General features: G+C 36.1%; 1 protein-coding gene across 1 annotated transcript in view; it reads right to left on the reverse strand.

Moving 5' to 3' along the window:
* The window catches only part of LOC110202183 (rho GTPase-activating protein 21-like), a 151,304-nt gene that overhangs the window by 45,823 nt on the left and 82,098 nt on the right, over positions 1 to 23,383 (reverse strand). The window contains 3 exon segments of the mRNA XM_020978219.2: positions 3,775 to 3,829; positions 6,876 to 6,954; positions 9,178 to 9,270. Of these exon segments, the coding sequence (XP_020833878.1) occupies positions 3,775 to 3,829; positions 6,876 to 6,954; positions 9,178 to 9,270 (227 nt within the window).

A 23,383-nucleotide genomic window follows, 5' to 3' on the forward strand; every position in this document is an offset into this window, starting at 1 on the left:
GAACTAGGTAACATGAAAATTGTAGGTCCTTCACAAGTATTGACAAAATGAATAAGCCCACATTTCATTTCCATAGCCTTCTTAAGTAATTCTGCTACATTTCAAATGACTAGCCAAAAACTGTAAGAAAATATGGCTTACAAACAAATGAAAACTTAAGTTCAAATTACATTTCTCAATTTAAACAATGTACACATCATTGTTTTGAAAGTAAATCCAATGTATATTAAAATATTTAATGGCAAAAGAGGCATTAGCTTTGTTAATCAATGTGCTCATCAAAACATTAAGCTCAGACACACTGATATAATTTTATAAGTGTTCTATATAATATTAGCACAAAAGAGTTCACAATGATGATAATGATTTAAAAAACTATTAAAGTCACTAAACATTTAACATAAAAACTGTCTCTGAGGAAACTGAGATCTAATTTAGTATAAAGGACTTGAAAAGATATTTCAAACATATAGTGGAATTTAACTCACAACTGTTAAGATATATAGAAGTAAAAAGAATATTCATAGGTTTCACACATTTTCCTAATCAATTAAAAAGTGACATAAATGAGTAATGAACTTAAAAAGTAAAATATATTTATAATTTATCATAAAGCTTAAAACAAATTCAAACATAGCTCAATAAAATTAATACTTAACTGTCCTTTAGTTCAAATAAAAGGGATTTTCAAAAAAAGTAGGTATCCTCTATAGAAACCATATTTCTTGTATCTGAGCTTAAACACTTTCCCAATAATTTTCCAGAACTCCCTTCTCTAAACACAACCAATAAACTCAACTGAAAATTTAAGTTTTAGTCCCTGCAGCCTAATGTTAATTAAGTCAAGATTTGCAGCACTGGTTCACTAGTCTGCATTTTAAAAAGTAATTGCTGGGGCAATCCCTTTAGATTCAGAAGATTCTATCTTCCATTCCCTGTTATCATAATTCCAGTCTGAGCAGAACTGTAAAAGTCCAGGGCAGCTAGGTGGTGCAGTGGATAGAGCACTGGCCCTGAAGTCAGGAGGACCTGAGTTCAAATCCGGCCTCAGACCACCAAACACTTGACACTTACTAGCTGTGTGACCCTGGGCAAGTCACTTAACCCCAATTGCCTAAAAGCAAAAACAAAAAACAAAAACAAAAACAAAAACTGTAAAAGTTCACAGAGTCATTGTTCATTATTTGGCTTAATGGTCATTTGACCCACATACAGAAGTATCAAATAATCAAAATAATAAAAATATGACCCCCTTACAATATTATTCAAATTGGTAAAGGGAATTTGCCCCTTAAACTCGAGTCTTAAAAAAAGGATGATGAAAATTATTTACAAAAATACTTATACTTTTTAAAGGTAAAAATGCATAAAACAGGAAAAGAACCAAGCTAAACAATTAAATTTTTGTATTGCTAATTTTTAAGTCATCTAATTAGCAAGTCAAGCAAATTATTAGTCACATTTTTTCATTTTGAAGAATTCATTCTTTATCTTGTTTCATTCAAGTTTTGTTTTCTACTGCTGTCCTCCATTACAGTGACATTCCCTGACATGTACTTTTCTGTGCCTTTGCATCAGCTGTCTCCTGTGCCAGGAATGTGCTCCCTTCTTTCTCCTGCCCTTCCTGATTTCCCATCTGCTACTGCCATTTCTCCCCAATCATTTTAAATTTAATTTGTATTTATTCTGTACATACTTATATACATGTTGTCTCCCTGGGGTGGGAGTTGGGGGGCACAATTCTTTGAGAGTAGGATTGTTTCCTCTTTTTTTCTTTTTTCCATTTTTATTTCTATCTCTGGTATCTTGCATAATGCCTGGCACATAGTAGACACTTATTAAATGCTTTTTTACTAATAATTATATTTTAACATAATTAAATTCTGTATTCTATCGCTTATAGATTGGCCCCTCTACTAAAGTTTTCAGGTCATGGAGCCCAGGTGCATAACCACCCTATCCCATCAACAACCTTCATCATGGCCATTAAACTGTTAATGTTTTATTTATTTATTTTTTGACTAGGCAACGGGGTTAAGTGACTTGCCCAGGGTCACACAGCTAGTAAGTGTTATGTGTCTGAGGTCGGATTTGAACTCAGGTCTAACTGTTAATGTTTTTTAAATGAAGACTCAACTCCCTAGTTAAAAAACAAAGCTAAACCAAAACTAAAAACATTTTTTCATGAGACATTTTAGAGCCATTTGAGGATCACCTCGAAGATCCTAACAGACTAAGATCAATGGTTCAAACTTAGAAAAACTGCTGCTCAAAAGCAATTTGAGAGAAGAGAGGGTTAGGGATATGAACAGTTCAGTCCTCTGATTTCATTAGCATAAGGGACTCAAGGTGAAGACAACGTCTTTGCCACAGCAGTCAGACCAACATTATAACACTAATATTAGGGAGAGAACTGAAGGAGTGAGAAGTTACATTGTGTTACTCCCCAGAGTCTTTCGGGCTTCCTGACTCTGAGGCACGCTTCTCATTATACCGACATATCTCTATGAAAGTAAAATTTTTCTAATATATATAATTATGAAAGAATATCAGAAATCCCATTTAATGTTTGAAAAATGTCTCATCTTTATACATGTCCAGTTCTGAACAGTTAATACAAAATATGAACTGCACATGTTTTTCTTACACTACTCAGATCTCTTCATTAAATTAGAATGGATTCAGCTGTGAATGATAGTCAACTTTAAAGACGAAATTTTCTTTTAGCATTTTTTATACAGATGTCTTAGATAATATTCTGTAATTTGCTAGAAATAAAAACTTAACACCATTTTTGCAAAACTGAAAACTGCTATAAGAAACAAATTATTTTTATTTGACATTACCACAGATTACATTCAAAACAGTGATTATTTTGTCTTCACAGTTTGGAATTTTGATACTCTAAAACTACATATGAAGCTACACCTAAACCATATTATTTGGGAGTAAGAAATAGTATTGATATACACACTACTGAGTATCTATGATACCTATAGGTTCAAGTAATGTAAACTCTAATTTTTTTCTCTTTCTCAGTGTTTTACTCCCAATATTCATTTTAAATAATGTTTTTTCTCTTTTTCAATGTTTTTTGCCCAGTATTCATTTTAAATAAAATTGAATGAGACAGACTGACCAGTTCCCCCCCCCCAAATTATTCTATATGTTACGTACACTAAAATGCTTTCTCCTCTTTGTCAACCAGAGTGATATATTAGCAATTTTTTACCTGTTTTCTTAATCAAGTCCAACTCAACATACTCTGTGGTCTGAGTCTTATTCTTATAGGTTTTTACCAGTCTTAGTCCTGACACAGATATGATGGCCTCTAAAAATGAGAAGGGATTTCAGTCTGTGACGCCCCTTCACTCTCTTAAGACTTAAGATGGCGAACAGGGCTCCACGATGGGCCTCCTCTACCCTGTGGATACCCATTCTTTCTTTCCTAACCTATGATAAGGGGTCAAGGACTTTCCCATTTTGTTTTTTGTGCCTCCAGTTCCTAGCTCATTGCCTGACGATACTGAACTGAATTACTGAGAACAAACTGCAAGCAGAGCCATGATGAATGCTGCTTTCTTTCATCTGCACTTGGGGGCTCTCCTTTCCTTCAACCAACCAAGACTGTCAGATGCACAGACACAACTTAGACAACATTTGGCCAAAACTTCCTACCAAGACTTAATCTACTTTGGTCAGGAAAAGTTGGTCTCTATCACAAAGAGACTTAGTTGAGATGACTGTATTGCTAGTTGAGTAAAGAACACTTACCACTTGAAGGATATCTTCATCTTTTGGCATAACACTAAGTTCCAATGTGGTATCACTGAAATAAAACAGAAATACACATTTTTTTTTAATTTTTAGGAGAGATACAAATATATGGGAGAGGCCAGAGGTCAGTAAATTCAGAAATGTTCATAAAATTACTTAAGGCTTAGATTGTTTGTTTTCTTAAATTGTTACTTTCTAAATCCATATTATTTAGAATATGAAAAATAATGCTTAGCTTTTAAATAGGACTAGTTGCCTATGTTTTTATCCTATTATCTCAAACCACTAATTCTTTTTAAAATGTGCATATCCCAAGTCTACTTAAAAAGTTTCTTAATGAGGCATCAGAAATGTTAAACTAAAAAAACGAAACCAGAATTCACAGCAAACAGAATGGTTTCTTCTTTCACTTTAATCCAGAGACCATATTACAGGATTTTTTAAAAAGCTGAATATCAGAGAATCAGGGTAGTCTTTAAATCATCATATTAAGAAATGCTCCTGTCTGTATTAAAATTCAATGTTTCAAAGATCATTTATCATATTAACTGAAAATTTCATTCATGAAAAAAAGAAACCTTATCTGCTGTCATGACTGTTTTTCTTTACTTTGTAATAATTTCTAATTATAACAATTGGCAAAAAACCTGTTCATGGTCTAAAGCTTAATAAGACCTTCATTTTCATGCCATAAAGCTATTACAAGTGAACATTTTCTCTATCTTAAAAAAACATATCAAGAGTGGTAAATGAGAGTGAAACCTGGTATCTGAAACAACATGTGGACAGAGCACAGCCAAGTGTTTCTAAACCCAATCTAGAGGCATTAACTACAATTTCTGTAATTCAGTCAAGATATTTAACACTTAAAATCCCTTAAGTTTATCAGTACTGCTTTTTTGTCCAAGCTATAAATGCAAAAAAAAAAATGGCAAGCTAAGTAGAGCCACTGGTTTAAACAAGAATAAAACTAGGCAGGGGGTTTTATTTTAGTAGCTTAGTGTCAGTAGATAATACATACTGATGAGATAAATTCTTCTGCAAGGATACATTTTTACATTAATAGACTGCAGAATCTCAATGGCATTATGCTCCATTATCCATTTGCTACCAACTGCAGACAAAAGGAACACAATTTTTAAAAAAAAAAGATAGGATGAGAAAACTTATAATATTTCTCTATTTTTCCAAATTTTGTTTAAAAATGAATATTGTCATTCTGAACAATTAAAGTACTCCCAAAGATTAAACATATCAATGTGCGAACAAATTTATGTGTATTTCAAGGAAAACAAATCATAAGAGAATCACAGATATTAAGAAGTGAATTTTTAAAGTTATTTTAGCAGTTCATTTACATTTATAGGCATAAAAATATCAGCAAACAAAACACATATTAGCAACGTCCCAATTATCTCAGAGAAAAGAGCTTGGAAGCTTATCCCTGTCTCAACCTCCTGAGGCATTATGTTCAAATTGGTACCACTACCAGGTAGAACCAAGATATAGGCTATGTATTATCTCAGAATCTCACTAACAACTAAGGACATAATAACTTGAGTAGCAATCTGTCCTCATCATACCACTTAAAATTTTTTAAAAATCTGCTTGGATATTAATTATACTGTTATAAATAGAGTTGGATATTAACTATACTGTTTACAGTTATGCACTATGCTGTGTGTGCTTCTGTGCTCAATTTCCCTGAAAATTAAATGCCTATCCCACAGTACTTACAATGTGTGTGTGTGTGTGTGTGTAATGCACACATAAATACTGAATTTTTCTTAACTTTATTTGTACTTGATTATCAAAAGATAGTTCTTCATAGAAACAGTTTGAGCAATTAGATAAGTTACTTAATTTTACTATACTCAATATCACTATCTACTATCCACTAATAAAGAGGAACAAAGTTGTGGCTAAGATAACATAATCCAAAAATTACTTAGTTTCTGAGAGGCAGTATAATGGAAAGAACAATGGACTAAAAAATCCAGGAAACTTGGGATGTAGATCTGACTCTACTAGTAATTAGCTATGTGACCTTAGGCAATTAATGGCTTTTCTAAGCTTCATCTGTAAAACTAGAGGAAAGAGAGAGAGTGTTCCCTTCTCACACATTACTTTGGACTAGGCTAACATACACAGACAGGTAAAAACCCCTTCACACACATACTCACACTAACAGAATTGCGCCTTTGTCTAATCACCTCTATCACATCAACCTCCAGTTGATGGGCCTTTACTATCTGCCTCGGGATAGTGGTGGGGGAAGAAGGCAGGCAGAAGGACAACCTTAAGTCATCATGGGTAATGTGCCAAGTGTATAACCAACTCACTGAAATAGAATCCAGAGTTAACTGTATTAGATCTATTTAGATCAGGCCTGTACAATATCATGAGCTGCTTATGGCCTGCTGCTTGCAGCCCACCAAAGGATTTTGGGGGGCCCATGAAAAACGTAGAGAATGTAAACCAGGCCTGCACAACATCCAGCCCACAGGCCACAAGTGGCTCCATAAGCCATATGTTGTGCAGGCCTGGTTTAGATTTATGCATTAATGAACATCTTCATTTATAACCAACTTGGTGAACTTACTCATCAAATGGCTCGTTATTTGTAACAAAAAGAGGGACAGAAAAGTTGGAAAGTAATGGACTATGGAAAAGCAGTAGGCATGTTGTCCAGAAAATGTTCAAAACTATCTCAATGGCAGCAAATTTATCTTAGGTGAGATAACTAAACTCAATAAGAATTTTCAGTACAGGTTCATTAAATCAAAAGTTAAAACACTGTATTTCCATTACAAACAAAGGAGAAAACATTAAAAAAACATGAAACTTAGTGATCCAAAGCCCAGATAAGTGGCTTTAATGATGAAGCCAGTAAAGCTGCCAAACAGAAGCAATCTAAGTCATGCCCAAGCAAACTTGGCTTCTAGCAACTCACAAATGCTTCAGCCCCGTAAAAGCTCAAGTCCTCATCACATCACTTTCCAAGGTAATACAACATTTCATAAAGATCACTCTGCTGAACTGAACTGTGAAACAGAAACCCACTTGTAGCACAAATCAACATTATTCAAATATCTTACCTGTTCTGAATTAAAGCAATTACTTGGGAATAGGTCTTTCCAATAACACTTTCTCCATTGACTTTTATAATACGATCACCTGCAAGGAAAGGTGAAGAAAAAGCATGAGAAATTTCTAAGGGAAAATGTGTGTAGGCATAACTTATGAGGTAGGCACTAAAGAGTATTTCTTCATTAGTCTATATGGTAGTGTCTTTATTATATGAAGTCACTTATACCAACATAAGGAAAGAAGAAATAAAAAACTGAGGAGGGCCACGATGAAGCAGAGAGATAAAGTTTTTTTTAAATTAGTATTAAATATCTCACTGAAGAAAAAAAAACTCATTATCTTCTACTGAAAGCATATTTGTCTACATAAGATATACAGCCGTGTTTTCAAACAAGATCACAGTGGGACTGTTGTTGGCTTTACAGACGTCAAAATCATCTCTCACCAAGTCTAGTAGCCACTGTTCCACTACCTAAGATTCTAGCCCTAACCAGGAGAGAGGGGGAAAGTAGCAGCAAATGACAGAACCACTCAATTTCCTTCAATTCACCACTTCTACTACTGTTGTAAAACACAGACCTACATAGGAAGTATAAACTAACTGTTAATGCCCTCCCCCCCCTTAATGGCCCAGCTGGGTTTACTTTTTTTTTGTTTAATTTAATTATCCCTTTTTTAACCTGGCTTTCCCCACAGTAACAACTCACATTCACATATGATTTAAGGTTTGTATCTACATTATTTAACTTGAGCCTGACAACTCGATGAAGTAGATATTATCATCATTCCCTATTTTTTTTTTACAGATGAGGAAAACTGAAGGCCAAAGAAATTCAGTGATTTGCCCGAGAACACAATGCTGCAAGTGCTGGTAATGGAATCTGAACTCCAGTTTACAAGCTCAGCACACTGGTCCTGTGCCATGCTACCTCTCCTAATGTCCCTACACGATAAATACCTAGAGCTGGCTGCACAGCCTAGGTAAGTGTGTTTAAAGACAAGTGCACTTGTCTTTAAGATGACAAATTTACATGTATTAAATTGTTCGCCAAGTTGGGTCAAATGTTAGGAAGGCAGAAATGACCTGATTGGAAACAGCATATCTACATTACTGGTAAAATCAGAGGAAAGAAGGAAAAAAGTTGTGTTTTCTAAATATGTTCCATTCAATGTCCCCTGTTTCATCTTCTTAACATTCAGTGTTTTGAAAAATTATGTGTGTTCCACATGAATAGCCACTGGGTATCTGCTTTTGTGTTCTTAACCTCAGGTCCATAGACATCTCCCTCCCCCCCCCACCCCGAGTCTGTGGAAAGATTTTACAGGGTTCATGAACTTTTCTAGGAAAAAAGACTTCATTTTATAAGTTTTAACCAGATGATCTTCTTAAATACTATTCAATATAGTTATTATTTGAATACGAAGGAGTTTAAAATGCTACAGCTCTCTATTCAAAAGGCAATGAAAGACTGTAGGAAGTTTCTAGGTAATTCCTGTTGTAAAGCATTTCTTGATGACAGAATGTCATTATGTTAAACACTAAGCATATTTTCTCTACAAAATAGCAACCACAGACATTTATCAATCAAACTTATTTAATTTTTGATAGTATATCCCAAGGGGATGAAATAAAATCAAAATAATAACTGATATTTATAATACTTCAGGGCTTAACAAAGTGCTTGACGTACATTATTTAATTTTAATCTTTAGAACTACTCTATAAGACAAATGCTATTACTATCCCCATTTTACAGATGAAGAAACTGAGGCTCAGAAACTTGAAGTGATTTGCGCACCTCTGAAAGTTCAAAGTCTGGTGGCAAACACAGGATTCAAACTGAGGTCTTGACTCCCAGTTCAGAAATCTTTTTACTACACACACACACACACACACACACACACACACACACACACACGCGCGCGCGCGTATGTCTCAAAAATCTTGGTGCCAAGCTTTATGGCTTAAAATTTCACTAAAACTTTCGGGACGCCCCGCATATCAGAACAATCCCAAATGTCAGATGGCTTGCACTAGTAAGTAAAGTACTCCTCATGAGGGCGTTCTAAGCAAAGGCTAGATTGGTCGATACACTGTAAAGAGGATTCTTGTTCTAATATTAGGTGAATTAGATAGATGGCTCTCTGAGGTTCCTCAGTCTGAGAATGGATAAAGAAGAAATAGAGAGAAAAACCAGAGAAAGGGGGACTATGTGGAGAGTGAAATGGGAAACTTGGAGAAACAAGCAGAAAAAGCAAACAGAACACTGTGAGCCTCAGGTAGCATAATGTAAAACAGAAGAGGAGTACCTGTGCATAATCCAGCTTCAAAAGCAGGTCCTCCTTCTTTAACTTGCTTAACAAATATGGTGTCCATAGGCTCCAGTCGGTTTCTTTGCTTTCCTGAGAAAAATATAAAGTTTTTAAAGATACAAGCTTATATTAAAATGCAAAATTATTAAAATAATCACCAGAAGATTTTTTTTCCTATCTTTATTCTCTCTGTGTCTTACTGGCTACTTCCTTCCTTGCCTGCCTTGCCTTAACACATGCCCAAATACTCCTTATCCCTTAAAACAATACCACCACCTTCACGAAAAAGTGTCATCCCTTTGAGCCAGGGGTTCTTAATCAGAGATCCATAGATTTCAGGGGGTCTGAAAACTTGTACAGGAAAAACTTAAATCTTTACTTTCACTAATCTTTAACCGAAAGTTAGCATTTCCTTTAATCGTTTAAAGACATCATTCTTAGAAGGAACTCATAGGCTTTACCAGATTGTCAAAAGGTCCAGAACACAAAAAGAGTAAAAACTCCTGACTTAAAGGAAACACTCTGCATCTCTCTTCAGCCACACTCCTAGAAAAAAGACATCTACATTCCTGTCTTCACTTTACTATAAATACCCATAACACCGTTATGGTATGCCTACCCTTTGCAATCAGGCTTCCACCTCACCATGCTGCTCTTGCCAAAACTACCAATGATCTCAAAGTGGCCAAATCTGATGGTATTTTTTAAGTTTGTATTGTTCTTGACCTCTCTGATACATTTTGCAGTGTTGAAAAACCTTTCCTCCTGACCATTCTCTGCTCTCAGAATTTTTATGACACTGCTCCCTAGTGATTCTCCTCTTTACCTGTCTGAGCACTATTCAATCTCTTTTGCTGGGTCATCATTCATCACATACATAACCTCACTTGGAGCATACCTCAAGACTCTTCCCCGGACCCTCTTCCTCTTCTCTCAGCTCCTAAGGAGTAAACTGTCATCTCTATGCAGATGGCTCCCACATCTATATATCCAGCCCAAGTCATGCTCCTAAATTCCAAACTGAACTTCCCAAACTCCTAAGAGAACTTCATCCAGTCTCTCTGATTTGCAAACTTGGCATTATCCTCAATTTCTCCCTCTCCCTCACCCAACATATCCAATCAGTAGACAAATCTTACCCTTTCTACCTTTACAACATCTCTCGAATAATGAAGCCTCCTCTCTACTTTTGGTTCCGGCCATCACTCTGCAGAGACTTAGTGCTACAAGGCCCTGACTCCAGTCTCTTCCCACTCCAGCCCATTCTCCACAAAGGGATTTTTCCCAACTGCAGCTCTGACTTTGTCATTCCACTGTGCACCAAAGTGCTTCACAACTTGGCCCCAACTTATTTTTCCAAGTCTTTTAGAACTTTTCTCTATAGTCTACAATCTCTACAAGCCTTTCTCTTTTTCTCACACACAATAATCAGGCTCTGTGCCATTAAATGGACTGTCTCCTATGCCTGGAGTGCATTCCCTCCTCACTTCAGCCTCACAGAATCCCTAGCTTCCTTCAAGATGCAGCTTAAGCACCAGTATCTATGTGATAGCTTTCCTGAACCCTCAACTGCTAGTGCCTTCCCTATCTTCCTTACATTTCATCACCTTGTATTCACTACCAAGATTGTTGATGTATTAGAAAATGTTATGCATTTCTATATTTATCAAAGTATTTCAACCACTACTGAGTATCTACTACATGTACTATGTTAGTGCTGATATAAAAATAAGGTAAATGTATGACCTTGGGCATGAGGAACTTGGATTCTAGACAAGATATGCACATGTCAAAATTTAAACTGAAGGTTTAGAAATATACGTTAACAATAACAGCAATATAAATTCACAATATGATTAAATGTCAAACAACAAATCATTTAAGGCCATGTTACTAACTTTTCTATAAATTTCTGTCAGAAAGAGGCAGCAGCACGGCTTATAGGATAGAGAGCTGGCCTTGGAACCAGGAAGACTTCTCGTACACACTGACTGTGGGCCCTGAGCAAGTCCCTTCAGAAAATGACCTAAGACTACACATTTAAGAGAAGGTACCAATCAGCATTCTTAGAAGGAGTTTTCTCACCTGGGAGTTCTTGATATCAGTGAAATCACAGGTCCAGTCTCTATTACTATCACTATCTATTCCATCACTATCAGCCCCATATACTACACCTATGTTCTCTAAGAAAGAATGACATTTTTGTCCTGAAAGTGAAATAAACAGATTCACACCTAGAAGAGTTATTTTATGCCTTCTGATCATGCATATTCTCCAAGAAATTTGGCATCCTCAAGTATACCTCAAAATTATACTGAATATTTGAACAAACTGTTTCCCTGTATTTTCTAACTACTGAGGTACATCAGCTAACTGCTTTTTCAAAAAAGAAGTAGTAAAAAGGTTCAATCAGCTGAACTACCTGATACTTTAGAAAAGCTTAGCATATAAAAACCTTTTGCTTACAATGAATTAAAAAAGAAACCTCCCACAAAAGGCCATTTTCAACATACTACTTAAAACATGAGTTTTCTCTAACACAGTTCAATATAATTCAAGGACAGAACTTTAGTGCTTGCACTAGTGCTTTTAACAAATAAATAAATAAAACCCACACACTGTTCCTCTGACAGTTTAATTTTTGCAATAATGGGCATCATTAAGACAACCATCTACTTCTCCTTTTCCAAAGATAGCAGAGAGATTTTTTTTTAATCTCAGTGCATTTAAAAGTAGATTTATTAAAGTAAACTTTTATTTTGCAGCAAATTCTCCTGAGCCAGGGGTGGGTAACCTGCAGCTTTCACGCCACATGTGGCCTTCTAGGTCCTTGGGTGCTGCCTTCTGACTGAGTCCAAGTTTTACAAGACAAATCCTTTTAGTAAGGGGATTTGTTCTATGAACTTTGGATTCAGTTAAAGGGATACAGTCCAAGGACCTAGATGGCCACATGTGGCCTCAGGCTCCCTACCCTGTCCTAGGCTATAACTGTTTCATAAGACAAGAATGTCCAAGTCCATCCCTGAAATTGCTTCTACATTGATGCCAATTACTTATTTTTCTTCATTCTCATTAGCAGTGATTTAAATTTTGTGGCTTTTATATAGATATGGAATCTGAAGGACTAGAAGATACACAGCTGATGTTTTTATTTTCTTTTTGTAAGTGATTCATTGAAAGCAGGTAGTTCATTCAGCACAGTTTACCAAGTCCTCCTATTTAAAAAACAAAGATCAGGAGTACAATTTGTTAGGAAAAGTGTATGTATGTATATATGTATGTGTATATATGTATATGAGCATGTATATATCTATATATAAATATATCCACACTTAATTGTAGCCTTAAGGGTTTGGGAGGAGGAAGGGAGAAAAAAGTCAAAAGTGCACAGCAGAGAACAAGAAAAACTTACAAGGAAGCAAAGAAAAGACGGACAGCTCTCAACATAATGTGTAGTACAGGCTTTCTTGACATGGAAATTTATTGCTATATATATTTTGAATTCTCTCATCTGCTGTGCACGTGGCATGCTTTTTTTTTTCTTTTCTTATTTTGAATTTGTTTCAATATTTAAGTTTATGATACGTTTCTTTTTCTTTTCTCTACTGTGTATTTGAGTTTTGGTGTTTGAGTCCAAAATTAAAAAAAATGGGAGAAAAAACAAACAAAAAAAATTTTCCAAAATGCCTAGAATGTACTCTTCCTTGATTCTATCTCTCACAATCCTTATGTTCCATAAATGCTCAGCTTCTCATAAAATCTTCCCTGATTACCTTCCTTCTTCAAATTATTTTAAAAAATTTTAAATTATAATTACCTTTTAGGGGAGAGGAAGATGGAAAAGAGAAGAGTAATATGATCCCTACTCCTATGAGGGCAGTTTTTGTTCTTATACTCCCCAATACTTAGCACAGTGGGCACTTAAATAAAGAACTAATAGCAAAAGAGGGAACAGAAAAACTATGAAAAGAAGATAACGAAAAATCTAAAAAATCTGGAACTTTGGATAAAGGGGGAAATTATTCTGTACATTTCAACAGACTTTAAGGGTTTCACTGTATAACAGAGTACAAGAACTGAGGTTCAAAATGTTGATACTGAGCCAAGAAAAGACCCGATACTGTCTGGAATACTGTTAAAGGCAAGAAAATGTGTACTATTCTTTAAGGTTTACATCAAAGCTGCTAAAATTCTTAAAGAAATTTTTGTACTTAATGGAAAATTTCAGCTATTTTAAAATATTCTTGTGAGAAGAATTTATTTATGCTTGATGAAGCCCGTCAAAAAGTGTTACCTGTAAACACACACACATGCATACACATACACAGAAGGAGGAGGAAGGCGAATTTTCATTTTCATGGAGTTTACCTACAATGTACACATTGCTATACAGCCGCATTATATCTGAAAGTGTATTACTTGTTCAAATAACATAAAGCTGTCAACTTTTCTGTTGAGGTTTCTAAAATAAAGTATTAAGGAAGGTATGGATCAATTCACCACTGCTATTAGTTCCCTCTCCTGTTACTTTATCTCATTAAAGTTATAATCCGTTGCTTTTACATCTCTTTCGGCATTGCTGTCTTCAAGATTTCTCGTGCTAAAATAATCCTACATTTAACATTTTGTCCTGGATGCATTTATTTTTACATGACCATCCAAAGTGACTGGTGATCAAAACTGGCAATCTCAAACTAAAAATGAACAAATTTAATTCAAATACATTTTTCCTAAGGGAACAGCTTAGTGTGTTTCCATTTGTGTCTTTTTTTATGCTAACATGTCACCAAATAGTTTTTGTAAAAGGCTTACAGAGATTTCACTATTTTGCTCACTTTATCCACTATTTATTATCCCCTTCTCAACATGATAGCATGGCTGCCATAGACACCCTACTCATAAAATTGTCATTTGTTTTGGTTCTTGGTATCATTATTTCAAACATCATACAGCTAACTTTCTTTTCAAAATTAAGCTACTTTTATAGACATATCTTAATAGCTACTGTCCCTAATGTTTTAAAGATAGTGGAAAATCAGAGAGGTAAGACTGGAGAAGGGCAAATGTCTCCACTTTTAAAAGACAACAGAATCTTCAAACTACCATCAAAAGAGCTGGATTTTGATTTAGTTAGTCAACTATTTAGTACGCACTGACTATGAGTTAGACTCGGGATACAAAGAAAGGCAACAATAGTCCTTGCCCTCAAGGAGTTTACATTCTAAGGGGGAAGCCAGCATAGTAGGTACAAACAAGATATATATAGAGAGTAGATAGAAAGAAACATGAAAGCAGAAGGCACTAGCAGCTGGGGGGACCATGGAAAGTCTCCTGTAGAAGGTGTGACTTGAGCTGAATCTTGAAGGAAGCCAGGCAAACCTGATTCTTGGGAAAATTCTGTAACAGGTCATTCAAGAGATGGTTAAGGAATATCTAGAAAGGGAAGCAGTGATTACAAAGAGCCAGCAGGTCTTCATCAAGAATAGCTCATGATAGACTAGTCTTATTCTCTTTCTTTCTTTCTTTCTTTTTTTGGTGAGGTAATCAGGGTTAAGTGACTTGTGTAGGGTCACATAGCTAGTAAGTGTCAAGTGTCTGAGGCCAGATTTGAACTTAGGTTCTCCTGACTCCAGGGCTGGTGCTCTATCCACTGCACCACCTAGCTGGCCCTCATTTTCTTTTTTTAACTGGTAAATGAAGAGATCACTGTAGACAAAATTTATCTAGATTTCAGCAAAGCATTTGTTCAACTACCTCATACTGCTTTGGTTAAAAGAGAAAAATATGAATTATATGACCATAAAATTAGATGGATTCAAAACTAGTTGAATAGCCAGGCTCAGCATAGTTATTAATGACTCAATGTCATTGTGGCAAAATGTCTCCAGTAGAATTTCCTTGGATATTTGCTTCATTTTTTTATGTTAAATATTTTTATCAATGATTTGGACAAAGGCACAGATGTTATGTTCATAAAATCTGCAGGTGACAAAGAACTGGAAGGGAGAGCACTGGATGACAGCATCTAAAATAATCATGATGGGCCAAAGCACTGGCCGAATCTAATAAGATGAAATTAATTAGTGAAAAATGTGAAGTCTGGGTTTAAAAAAATCCAAACTAGATACTACTAGTTCTGAAAAAAAGATCTAAGAGTTTTAGGGGACAGCAAACTTAATGAGTAAGTGGCATAATACAGCAGCCAAAAAATTCGATGTGATTTTGGGCTACATAGCAAGCGAGGCATAACTTCCAGGAATAAAAATATTTTAATCTCTCTGTACTCTGCCTTAATCAGAGTATATCTGGAGTGCTGTCTTTAGTTCTCAGTGCAACAGATTAAGAAGGACACTGGTAAACTGGAGAGTGTCCAAGGGACAGCAACTAGGATGGCAAAGTCCATGTCTTACAAGGAACAGCGGAAAGAAAAGGAAATTTTAAACTACAGAAAAGACTCAGGGGGATATAACAGATGTCTTCCAGTATTTGAAGTGCTGTCGTGTGGAAGGACGATTAGACTTGTTTTTCTGGGCCTCAGAGGGCCAGGAGCACCAAGTACAACTTGTAAAGATGCCAACTTAGGTTTGATGTCAAGAGAAACATCCTAAGAGTATAGTTGTCTAGGAAAGGAATGGATTGCTGATGGCTGTCTCAAGAGGTATTGGCTTCCCCTTCCTCGGAGATCTTCAGGCATAAGCTGGACAACCACTTATTTGGTATATTATAGGAGGAAGGTCTGAACTAGATGGTAGCTGAGGTTCCTTCCAAATCTCAAATCCTGTGATCTATGAAAATGCCTCCATGCCTTTAAATCCCTTACCAATGACACAATCACGTACAGTAAAGTAGTACAGAGTAGGCACTCAATAAATGCTCGTTTACTTCCCCTTTCTCCATTGTACTTGGAGACTTTCTGAGGGCTTCCCTAACACACCACCTGGTGAAAATGAATACACACATCATTCTCCTATAACATGAAAGCCGTGAGTTGCCAAGAACAAAAATGGCACCATTTTGCATAAGGAATACCACAAGCAGGGTTACCAAAATACCCCATTTCCTGCAAATAAAGTTATAGAAATCCCAATACAAAGTATTATGACTTAAATTTGTTTGGTATTTTTAGAAGTTATGATGAAATTCCTAAGCTGAATTGCCACAGAATGAGTACTAATCATGTAACTGGGTTGTCTTGAATTTCAATACAGTATGGTCTAAATTATAAAAATGCAATGTCATATTTTCTACTTAATTAATTTCCTTACATTTCTTAGGATTCTATTTTTGACTCAGTAAATCAGGTTGAAAATAATGCCACATACTCTCACCACTTTCCTTCAAATCGGCTATCCTCTCAATCTAAAAAGGTCATTGAGGAATCTTTTAAGAATCTCAGAGAACAGAAGGAAGGCCAGAAAGAAGTAGAGACAAGCAGGACATCTTTGAGAGCTACAGGCTGAACTTTGTATTTTAAAAAGAAAAGCAAGCTTTACATAATAGGTGCCTGTAGTTTCACATAGTGGTATATACTGTAGTTTTTTAAAAAGCTGACACTCCTTTCTTTCTTGGAACCTATTTTCCTAGTTCCCTTGCCCCTCGATATACCGGGTTCTTCTCTGATCAATTCTCTTTGTAGTCCTCTTCATTTCCACATTTTCTCAGTGTGAGTACCCTCCTAAAAGCTCCACCTTAGAGCCCCTTCTCTTTTCTCCGCATATTTTTCCCACTTGGAGAGTCTGTATCTTGATCTCCCCTTACCCTGAGCTTGCAAAGCATTTGAGAATTTTTCTTAATGTTACTATTGACAAGATGGAGAAATGTGTGCCAGTTAATGATGACTGGATGGTAGGTTGATGTATAGTTGGTTAAACAACTAAAACTACTTACTAATGGACTGATATTTAGATAAATAAAAGTTCTAGTGATACAGGGCTGTTATTTGGCATTTTTATCAATGGCTTAGACAAAGGTGCAAGGACATACTTATCAAATTTACAGAAAGAAATTTTACCTTGATATATTCATACACCCACTATTTGGCTGATCTTAGTATTCATTTTAAAAACAAAGAATACAATCTTCATATCCTAGCTAGGCAAATATTGGTCATATTTTTTTCACAAATCCTTGTACTGTTTTGGATTTCACTGAAATGACTTTTTTGGGCTTGGATGCAATTACTATACTATCACCATTAAAAGGGAATCTTTATCTGACTTTATACTAGAGATCTTTGATGACACTAGTAAATATCTTTGGTGAACACACTTCCTCCTTGTTTAATACTTTACTTGATGTCAATACTGAAGAAAGTTTCTGTAGTTGCTCTTGTGGAAACATGTGACACACTTAAATTGGTGAAAGACCCTTTACCTAAGGAAAGCCTTAATTTATTTTAACTTAAATGCCTCCTTGAAATGAACAACTATCTTATGTTCTTTACACCTTTCACGACCATAATAAAACTATGGTCTGCCCTAGGAAACTGCTGTGAACAACCATCTGCCCTTGCATCACATATACACTACTCTTTTATGTTTTGAAAATGGGTATAGAGAAATAAAGCATTTATTAAGCACCTACTATATGCCAAGCATTCTGCTAAAGACTAGAGAGACAAATACTTCATAAAGTTTACATTGTAATGGAGGAAGACTACACATCACGAGGAGTTTAACGAAGAGTTACACGGCAAACACATACAAGCATGGTGGACAGATGGTTCTCAAGCATTATGGAGATCTGGCTCTGAGCAAGCTAGAGTCCGAGGATCAAGGAGCATAGTACAAGGCTGCAAGAGGTGGAGGGAATGAAAAGGATGGCCATAACACAGCATATGGGTCAGTCGTTGCTGATGTCCTGGTCACATTAACAGCCTTCTTAAAAATAAAAGTACCACTGTGACTTTAGGCACTCTTTTTGAGTTTCTCTCTGTAATATTTTGAAACCTCCTCAGTGTCTTTATTTTTTTTTAATGTGCTTTCAATTAGGAATTTAAGTTCTTTCTCTCCCAAATTCCCTACTTTAAGAAAACAAAACAAACCCTTGTAACAAAAATGAACAGTCAAATAAAAAAATCCCCCGTTGGCCACATCCAAAAGCGCATGCCTTTTCTAAACCTACAATCCATCATTTCTCTGTTAGGAGGCACGTACTTAACCTTCTTCTTCATCACTCCTCTGGAACTGTGGTCATCACTGCACTTAAGTCTTAAGTCTTTCAAAGTGGTTTGTCTTTACAATGTTAATGTTTTTAAACAAATTATCTTCTTGGTTTTGCTGAGGCACCCCTTAGTTTCTACTTCTTGGCCACCACAAAAGAAGTTGCTATAAATATTTGTGTGCCTATATGTCCTGTTCTTTTTTTATTTAATCTCTTTGGGGTATAGGCCTAGTAGTGGCATTGATGAGTCAAGGACATACACAGGTTACTATTTTTGGGGGCAAAGTTTCAAATTGCTTTCTAGAATGGCTGAACCAGTTCCAACAACCATGCATTAATATGCCTGTCTTCCTCTATTCTTTTTATTTGTCATTTTGCTTTTTTGTCAATTTTGTCAATCCGATGGGTGTGACATAAAAGTTTTCATACGTCTATTGGTAGTCTGAATTTGTTGCCAAAGCCTATCAGTTTTACCTTCATACCATCTCTCACACGTCTCCCCTTCTGTCCTCTGACACTGCCACCACCCTGATGCAGGCTCCTACTGCCTACTGTAATAACCTGTTGTTTGGTCTCACTACATATCTCCTCACTCTAATCCACCTTCCACTCAGCAGTCAGAATGATCTTCCTATAATGTAAGTATGACCATGTCACCCCAATACTCAAACTCCAGTGGCTTCGTATCACTTCAGGATCAAATATAAAATCCTCTGTCTGGCATTCAAAGCCTTTCATCACCTTCCCCTCACTGCTACCTTTCCAAATTTCTATTTTACACCTCCTCGTGCAAGGTGTGACCCAGTGACACTGGCCTCCTTCCTGTTCCCCTCACAAGATCCTGCATCTCGAAAATTCCAGCCATTTTCACTGGATCTCCACCATGCCTGGAATGCCTCTCCTTCCTCATCTCTGCCACCTGACTGCCCTGGTTCTCCTCAAGTTCCAACTAAAATCCCACCTTCTATAGGAAGCGTTTCCCAATCTCCCTTAATTCTAATGCCTCCCTTCTATTAATTATCCCCAATTTATCCTCCATATAGCTTGTTAGTATACGGCTATTTGCATGTTGTCTCCCTTGTTAGACTGCGTATGTGCTCCTTGAGGGCAGGGACTGTCTTTACCTTTCTTTGTATCCTTGGTGCTTAGCGCTTATTAGTAAATGTTTACTGACAAGTATGTAAGAGAGTTGTGATTTTGTTTGTGTCAGTACTCCCTTCAACACAGAATCTTTGTCTTGGCCGAAAACTGTCTAGAATTTCTGGGGCCAAAAAATCCATCACCCTTTAGCTAATCTCAACATTTATAAAGTGGATGGACCTCTTTATGTTATGGTCCCCTTTTAGTTGTATGGTGCAGCTTAGGGATCCCTTCTCAGAATAATGTTTTTTAAATAAATGAAGGAAATACTAAATTTCATTTAGAGATTCATGAAAATAAAGATATATATATATATTTTTGCCATTAAAGTTCTTGGAGCCCTGAAAACTGTCCAGATTTTTATAGCATTAACATCCATGAAGTAGTGCTTTAAAATTTATAAAGCACTTCTCTCATACAAATTCTATGATCTAGACAGTACAAAATCACTGTCCCCATTTTGTGGATTAGAAAACTAAGCCTCAGAGGTCAAAAGATTTGCTTCTGGTCATATGGCTTGTGAATGTTAGGGACTGAACTTGAACCTACGTCTTCTAACTCCAAAGTCGGTGCTCTTCCATTATGACACACAGATGACATAATTCAAGGAAGAAAAACTAATATGTCATAAATGGGCTCAATATTCAAAAAGATGATATTACTACAATAAGCCATTCTCAGTAAAAGAAATTTGACAGTGATAAATGCAAAGTTCTGTATTTGAATTTCTTGTTCTTTTTAGGCCTAACTCTGGGATGGGAAAAATACACATTGACAGCATTAAAAAAAAAAAAGATGTGAAAGTTTAATAAATATTTTACCTGCTATAAAAAAAATTAACTGCATGTTTAGAGATATGTAGTATCCAGATTAAGGGAGGCAGTAGGTTGTACTGTACTCTATAGAGACAATATTTGGAGTTTTATGTCTAGTTCTGAATACCATACTTTTAAGAGGGAAATTGACAGATTAAGAAGCATCCAGAAGGAAAAAACCAAGATGGTGAGTGGTGTGAAAATTATATGTCATCTGCAGGGATAATATTTAACTTAGAAAAAAGAAATCTGAAGGTGAAATCACTGTTGTCTTAATATATCTGAGGAACTGTCATACGAATGAAGGGGAACAGATCTGTTTAATTCCAGGGACATATCAAACAAGGAACAGGGAGACAGGTTTTAATTCAAAAATAAAAGAATTTTCTAATATTTAGAACTGTCCAGCAATGAAGTAGACTATTTTGAAGTTATGAATGAAATAGATTATTTTGAACACTGGAAGTATTCAAGGAGAGGCTTAATGTCCCTCTTCTAAGATGCTGTAGAGGTGATTTCTCTAATGGGGTATAAAGTTAGTGTAGATAATATTTAAGGTTCACTGAAACAAAGATTTGATGCTGTGAGATCTCAGCTTCATTTATCGCCTCTACTCCAGTGACTTGTTTATTTCTTTTTAGTTTGTACCTCTCTGGAGCTTTGATCCCACATTTTCAAATGCCCACTGGTTATATTTACTTGGATAATTCATCAAAAGTTTTTTCAGTTCACTAAACCTAAAACTTAACTCATGATCTCTCCCTACTCCATATACATATCTCTTATTTACTTCTTTATTCAATTAATAGTTTAGTTATTCTCCCAGTCATTCACACTCAAACCTAATTAACAAACTAACACGCGGAAGGAACACAATCACTGATTGGTCCAAAACTTCTCTCAAATTTTTCAATGCCTTCCCTCTACTCCCTTCTCTCAGATATCCTCCTTTCTTGCTGAGAAAACTGAGGACACCATTGTTAGTTCCTCTTTTCTCCCCTATTCCACATTTCAAAAACCCTACATAATTTTACCTGTCCTTTACTCCCGCCTCTGAGAAAGTTGTTCTTCTCTTGGCCAAGACCAACAACTCTTCCTGGGGCTCTGATCCTTCTGTCTTTTCTAGGTGTTTGCCCCTTCATTCCCTCTCTTATCACTAATCTTTCTCCACCTACTGGTTCCTTTTTCACTGCCTATAAACATCCTTGGGGCTGTTACACTCTTTAAACAAAATAAAACAAAAAACTCTTGACTGTCTTCCCCTCTAGCTTCCATCACATATCTCAACTCTCTTCTCCTGCCAGCTATATTTGTAGTCTCTACTTCCTTACTTCTCCCACTCCTTAAAGCCTTGCAGTGTGGCTTCTGAACACATTAACTCAACTAGAATTGCTCTTAGGTTACCATGCCAGTTATCTTAACTGCTAAATATGTAAGGCTTTTCCTTCAGTCCTAATACTTCTTAACTTTCTCTCCCTTACCCTGAATGCTCTCTTGTTCTCATTCTTTTTGTCTGATCATTTCATCTTATATGGATCATCATCCATTCCCTGTTCCTAACCATCAGTGTCCCCCCAAAGATCTGTCCTAGGTTATCTTTGTAAGCTTCTTAAGGACAGTGACTGGTTATCATTTAGTTTTTACATCCCCAATGCCTTCCATCATACTTTTCACATAGTAAGTGCTTAACAGATACTCATTTGATTGGGTTGGTGATCTCAGTTCTCATGGATTCCGATGACTCTCAAATCTATATATTCAGCTCACAGCTACCTCTTAGGCTCCAGTCCCCACAACATCAATTTTTGGTGGTCATTTCCATTAGCTGGCAATTTCTACCTGGACATCCTTTAAACTCAAAATGTCCCAAACAGAACTCATCTTTTCTCCTATACTTAAAACCCCTCCAAAGTTCACTATTTCTGTTAAGGGCATCACCATCCTTTTAGGCATTCAGATCACAAGCTTGTATTTATCCTCAATTCTTCATTCTCTCTGACACATACACCTCACTCACTGTATCTAATTAGTTGCTTTAAGAGGTACAAGGTGGTATGGTAAATATAGTTCTAGACCTGAAGTCAGGAAGATCTGTGTTGAGATTTGGCCTCAATTACTAGCTGTGTGACTCTGGGTAAGTCACACAAACTCTGTTTGCCTCAGTTTCTTCAATTGTAAAATGAGGGTAAGAATAGCACCTATGTCACAGGGTTGTTGTACAAAGCACTTAGCATAGTGTCTAACACACTATATAAATGCTTATTCTCTTTCCACTTCCCGCTTTGTAAAGTGCTTAACATAGTGACTCTGCTGATGGTACTGAGAAATACTGAAAACTTTTAACAAAGGCTGAAACAAAACAATAATCATTCACTATTGCCACCACTAGGTGTCAGACCTGACCTTGGAAATGTCAGAAAGCAGAGCTAACTTGGCAAGTCAGAGCACCGAGAGCAAAGGATTTCAGGCCATTCAAGTCCAAGTGGTCATTCCCAACAACTCGTGTGAACATCACTGGCAGCATGCATATCAATGTCTTTAAACCTACCAGAAAGATGGATTTTCTGACAGTTTTTATTTTGACAAATCTCTAACATTTGATGTAGGAATGAATAAGACACTAAGACCACATGTATGTGTCACCATCCCCTAACAGTTTGACCTTAAATAAAAAGTTACTCATCGATATTGCTTCAGTCTGTTAGTGGTAGTAGTAACCATACTGTCATCGGTAATAAACATTTTAATCAGATTAGCATAGGTTGGCAATGGGTGCCTTAAACTGAAACTGAATCAGGAAATATTTTCTCAGCTAGAAGAGAGCTGAGAAATCATCTTTTTTTAACATTTTTTATAGATGAGGAAACGAAGCTCAGAAGGTGAAAGTACCTTGTTTGAGAGCAACATTAAGAATCTGAACCCCTGTCCTACTTCTAACACCAGGATTTGCTTCTATTACATCATGGAAACATGCAAACCATAATATGCTCCTACCTCAGTAGTTCAGAATATTCAGATTTGAGAGGAATCTTGGATATCATTCAGTTCAATTAATTAGTTCCATTAGACTGTGAGCTCCTTTGAGG

This window comes from Phascolarctos cinereus, unplaced genomic scaffold (assembly GCF_003287225.1).
Source record: "Phascolarctos cinereus isolate Bilbo 61053 unplaced genomic scaffold, phaCin_HiC Scaffold_1;HRSCAF=81, whole genome shotgun sequence".
Classification (NCBI taxonomy): domain Eukaryota; kingdom Metazoa; phylum Chordata; class Mammalia; order Diprotodontia; family Phascolarctidae; genus Phascolarctos; species Phascolarctos cinereus.